The sequence below is a fragment of the Arachis ipaensis genome, chromosome B05 (assembly GCF_000816755.2).
Source record: "Arachis ipaensis cultivar K30076 chromosome B05, Araip1.1, whole genome shotgun sequence".
NCBI classification, from domain to species: domain Eukaryota; kingdom Viridiplantae; phylum Streptophyta; class Magnoliopsida; order Fabales; family Fabaceae; genus Arachis; species Arachis ipaensis.
The window spans coordinates 48,087,095-48,092,448 of NC_029789.2; the positions used below are offsets into that span (position 1 = coordinate 48,087,095).

Genomic DNA, 5,354 nt, shown 5'->3' on the forward strand with positions numbered 1-5,354 from the left:
CATGGCTAATCATCTGGAGGCATCACCGTTGTCAATGGCTACATCCCATCTTCTCTGTGAAAATGGTCCGATGCGTTGTCACTGCATGGCTAATCATCTGGAGGTTCTCGATCATACTGGAATAGGATTTACTATCCTTTTGCGTCTATCACTACGCCCAGCACTCGCGAGTTTGAAGTTCGTCATAGTCATTCAATCCCTGAATCCTACTTGAAATACCACAGACAAGGTTTAGACTTTCTGGATTCTCATGAATGCCGCCATTAATCTAGCTTATACCACGAAGATTCTGATTAAGGAATCCAAGAGATACTCATTCAATCTAAGGTGGAACGGTAGTGGTTGTCAGGCACGCGTTCGTATGGGAATGATGATGATTGTCACATTCATCACATTCATATTGAATTGCGAATGAATATCTTAGAAGCAGAATAAGTTGAATTGAATAAAATACAGTAGTACTTTGCATTAATTCATGAGGAACAGTAGAGCTCCACACCTTAATCTATGGAGTGTAGAAACTCTACCGTTGAAAATACATAAGTGATGAAGGTTCAGAAATGGCCGAGAGGCCAATCCCCAAACGTGATCAATATGATTCAAAGACGAACTAAAAATCATAAGATGATCCGAAGATACAATAGTAAAAAGTCCTATTTATACTAAACTAGCTACTAGGGTTTACAGAAGTAGGTAATTGATGCATAAATCCACTTCCGGGGCCCACTTGGTGTGTGCTTGGGCTGAGCTTGAATGTTACACGTGCAGAGGCTCTTTCTGGAGTTGAACGCCAGTTTGTAACGTGTTTCTGGCGTTCAACTCTGGTTTGTGACGTGTTTCTGGCGTTTAACTCCAGACTGTAGCGTAGAACTGGCGTTCAATGCCCTTTTGCATCATCTAAACGCAGCCAAAGTATGGACTATTATATATTTCTGGAAAGCCCTGGATGTCTACTTTCCAACACAATTGGAAGCGCGCTATTTTGAGTTCTGTAGCTCTAGAAAATCCACTTTGAGTGTAGGGAGGTCAGAATCCGACAGCATCAGCAGTCCTTCTTCAACCTCTGAATCTGATTTTTACTCAAGTCCCTCAATTTCAGCTAGAAAATACTTGAAATCACAGAAAAACACACAAACTCATAGTAAAGTCTAGAAATGTGAATTTAACATAAAAACTAATAAAAACATCCCTAAAAGTAACTAGATCTTACTAAAACATACTAAAAACAATGCCAAAAAGCGTATAAATTATCCGCTCATCAAGAAGCATTCAACAGATGAATTAAAAGGAAAAATTAGATCTCAGGGGTCAAGAGACTAGAAAACTGAGTCTAGATCTCACTACCTTCTCTGATCCAATTCAAAGACCAATTTCAAGAGAATTAAAGATCAAACAGTTGAGAAACTTGAATTCAAATCACTAAATCTGAATTATGCGGAAAAAGAAACAAAGAAATCTCAAGGTGAGATTGAGACATAATTTTCTCAATTCCCCACACCCAAGACTCAGTAAAACTTTGCAGAAAAGAAAACAAGAAAACTAAAGAGGAAGAGAATTCAATTCTTCTCCTAGATCCAGGATCCAAGTTCTCCAAATTACAATTCCAATTTCTAACAGAAGTGAAAAATTCAAAAATAAAAGTTGACGTTTTTTTTAAATTAAACTAACTTCTATTTATATACTTTCTTCTAATGGTCTTGAAGCCTTGAATTTGGGCCTTGGCCTTGATGGAATTGGATTGAAGATGGCCTCAGATGGTTGTTCTTGGACTTGAGAAAAAATCCGTTTGCAATTTGGACTCTGGAGCCTTTAAGTTTGAGTCAAAGTTTGAGGTAAACTTTGACTCAAACATTGGATTGCTAAAAATATGCAGAACGGGATTTATTTGTCACTCATATTTGAGTTCACGTTTGAGGTCAAACGTGAACTCAAACGTGCTCCTTCCAAGAACACTTTGGCGCCAATGTTTGCCTCCAAGTTTGAGGCAAACTTGGGCGCAAACTTGGCCTCCCCTGGGTATATATGTTGCACCAACGTTTGTGCTTAAGTTTGAGACAAACTTGGGCGCAAACGTTGGCCTCCCCTGGGTATATATGTTGCACCAACGTTTACGCTTAAGTTTGCGGCAAACTTGGGCGCAAACGTTGGCCTCCTCCAGGGTTAGTTGTTGCACCAACGTTTGATCTCAAGTTTGAGGCAAACGTTGGCGCAAACTTGGGTATCTCCAGGGTATAATTTTGAACCAACGTTTGACCTCAAGTTTGAGGCAAACGTTGGTGCAAACTTTGGCTTCTCCAGGGTTTGTTCTTAAGCCAATGTTTGACCTCAAGTTTGAGGCAAACGTTGGCACAAACTTGAACTCTTCCCAGGGTGGTTTTGCTGTCTTCTGCCATCCCCTTTCTTCAACTTTCCTCCAAGCCTTTTGGTTACTTGTCATCAATCAACAAATGCATCAAAGCTATGCTAAAATCATGAGACTTCTTATCATCCTTGATATATAAGCAATTATAGCACAAAACCTCATGAAAATGCATCAGTTTACTCATGGTTGATTGAATTCAAATACATATGAATTTCCACCCAAATGGCTTACTTGTTACTCAAGAAAGTGTATAAAACCTATTAAAAACAAAAAAAAAAAGACTAGTAAAACTAGGCTAAGATGCCTTGGCATCACACCACCAAACTTAAATCTTGCTTGTCCCCAAGCAAGCATCAAAGATAAGAGAGAATGACATGAAGCAGAGAGGTGTGCATATCCTTATTGAGCATATAGTTGAATTTAGTCCATGGGGTTTATATGCAGATAATGGTGGTTCATTTATTGCTTGCTGTTACATAAGAGATGTTTTCTCAAAGGTTTACTAAGTTTGCTGCTATAAGGCTTTACTTTGGCTTGTTCCCTTGCTAACTTTTTCTTCTTTGTTTTGCTCAGAGAGCTTATTGTTCTTTGAAGGCTTGGTGGCAAATGTTGCAGCAGCCTTTGGCTTTATTTTGCTCAACATTCCTTCACTACAGACACATGGCTCACCATTTTCTTCCTAGGATCATTGATGCCCAGCATCTCTTTGGATAACTAAGTGTTTTGTAGCTAGGTTTCTCTTTATTGTGGACTTTCAGTTGGCCATCCCAAATCAGTTGATCTAAGTGGCCAAGTATTGAAATACTCCTTAGAACTTACTTGTCCAAGCATATCCTAGCACAAAAACACCACAGGCATGTGTCCTAGGGTCCAAGCTATTGGTGCCTAGCCTTATTGTTTATTTTCTTTGCCACTTTTGGCTTTTTCTCTTTCTTTTTCTTTCTATTTTATTTCATTCTCAAGGGATCTTAAATGGTACAAGCCTTTATAACAGCAAACTAGTTCACGCTTCAAAGAACATATCATTATGCAGCATTTATTTTATGAACCCTACATTAAATCAACAAATACCCCCACTGACTTTCATTCTTACTTTTGCAACATTGGATATTTACTTCTTAGTTCAAACATTTCTCTTTTATTGAATTAAAGAAAATAGGAGATAAAGCATGCATTTAGTTAAGTGAAAGTGAAAAAAAAAAACACAAGAACACACTTAGGCAAGGCTACTTATTGCAAAGTTAAACAAACAGGATGTAAAAACTATTAAAATAAAAAGACACATCAACTAAACAAGCATGCTCTTTCTTTATTGAATATGATAAGCAAAGAGCGATTCTACCTTTCATTTGTCTTTCTTTTTCTTCTCACTTGCTTGTTCACTGGTTTCTCCCTTGTTTTTGCCTTTTAGCTTTTGCTAGAATCCAGCTTTCTTCATTGTCTCTTTTACTCTATCTTCAAGGAGCAGTGCTTTGTCTACTTCTCTTTCATTCCTCCCCTTGAAGTATTCATCATAAGTTGGGAATGTTGGATCCATATTGTGTAGATGTTCCACAATGTAGCTCAACTTTATTTGGCTATTTATGTTATAGTCAGCTTGAACTCCATACCTTGCATCTTGAAGGGTTGTGAATTCCTTGAAATCTCTCATGTTCTCAGCTTGCATTTGGGTCAAATGGTCAAATGATTCATGAAATTGGAAAGCTTGTTCCTGTTGCATTACGAGGGATCTTGACTCATAATCCCTTTGTTGACTCATCATCCTCAACTGAAGCTCCTCTTGTCTTTGTTGAGACCTCATGTATTGTGAATGAAATTCTTCCTGCTTTTCTTGGATCCCCATGTATTGTTGTGACAACCTCTCAATTGCTTCTTGCATCTGAACCATGTCCATGTTGTTCTGTGGTTGATATTGTTGCTGTTCTTCTTGTTCTTCTTGTTCTCCTTGTGGTTCTTCTTGTGGTTCTTCTCTTCTTCTCCCTCTTTGTGGCCTGCGACCCTGTTGTGCCTCTGTGATAATTGATAAACCCATATTTTATGATATATTTTGTGCTTAATTTGAGTGATTTATTCAATCCTTCACCCACTTATTCATATTAATTGCATGATTTTACTTTTCCTTCCTTATTATGTGATGTATGTGAAAAACATGTTTCCTATGCTTTAATATTAATTATCTTAATTACCTTTATTTCTATTCGATGCCGTGATTAGTGTGTTGAGTAGTTTCAGATCTTCTAAGGTAGGAATGACTTAAAGGATGGAAAGGAAACATACAAAAATAGAAGGAAAGCACAAAACGGAGCTTCTGAAGAAACTGGCATCCACGCGATCGCATGGACGAAGCGATCGCGTGCCAAGCGCGAATCAGCAGCGACGCAGCCGCATGACTGACGCGACCGCGCGCCTTAAGCAGAACGCACATGACGCGGTCGCATGACTGACGCGACCGCGTGGCAAGGAAATGCTCCGAATGACGCGACCACGTGACCCACGCGGACGCGTGACAGAGGCCACGCACCAGAAATTGCAGAAAACGCTCATAGCGAATTCTGAAGCCCTTTTTGGCCCAAATCCAAGTCCAGAAGGCATAGACCAGAGGTTACAAAGTGAGGGAACGCATCCATTCAAGGGGAGCTCGCCAATTTTCACTTTCCATGATTTAGATTTAGTTTGAGAGAGGTTCTCTCCTCTCTCAATTAGGATTAGGATAAGGATTTAGGACTTCTCTTAGTTTGTAAGAGTGACTCTCGATCCAGGTTTAATATTTACTTTAATGCTTTTATTCGTACCTATAAATGTTGCCAACTTGACTTATGAACCCTTTCCATGTTATGATTTGAATTAATGATTATTTGAGGTATTTCAGTTATTGATTGCTTTCTCCTTAATTTGTGTTACCATTACTTTCCATCTAAGGACATTTTTATTCCAACAATTTTACTTTTTCCCTTTTGGTCTTGGTTAAGAAATCAGTAACTCAACATTATTA

At 38.6% G+C, this 5,354-nt stretch overlaps 1 protein-coding gene across 1 annotated transcript; it reads right to left on the bottom strand.

Moving 5' to 3' along the window:
* Positions 3,780-4,394, bottom strand: LOC107640588 (UPF0746 protein DDB_G0281095-like). The gene has a single exon (XM_016344099.1). It carries the CDS (start codon positions 4,392-4,394, stop codon positions 3,780-3,782), a length of 615 nt encoding a protein of 204 aa, XP_016199585.1.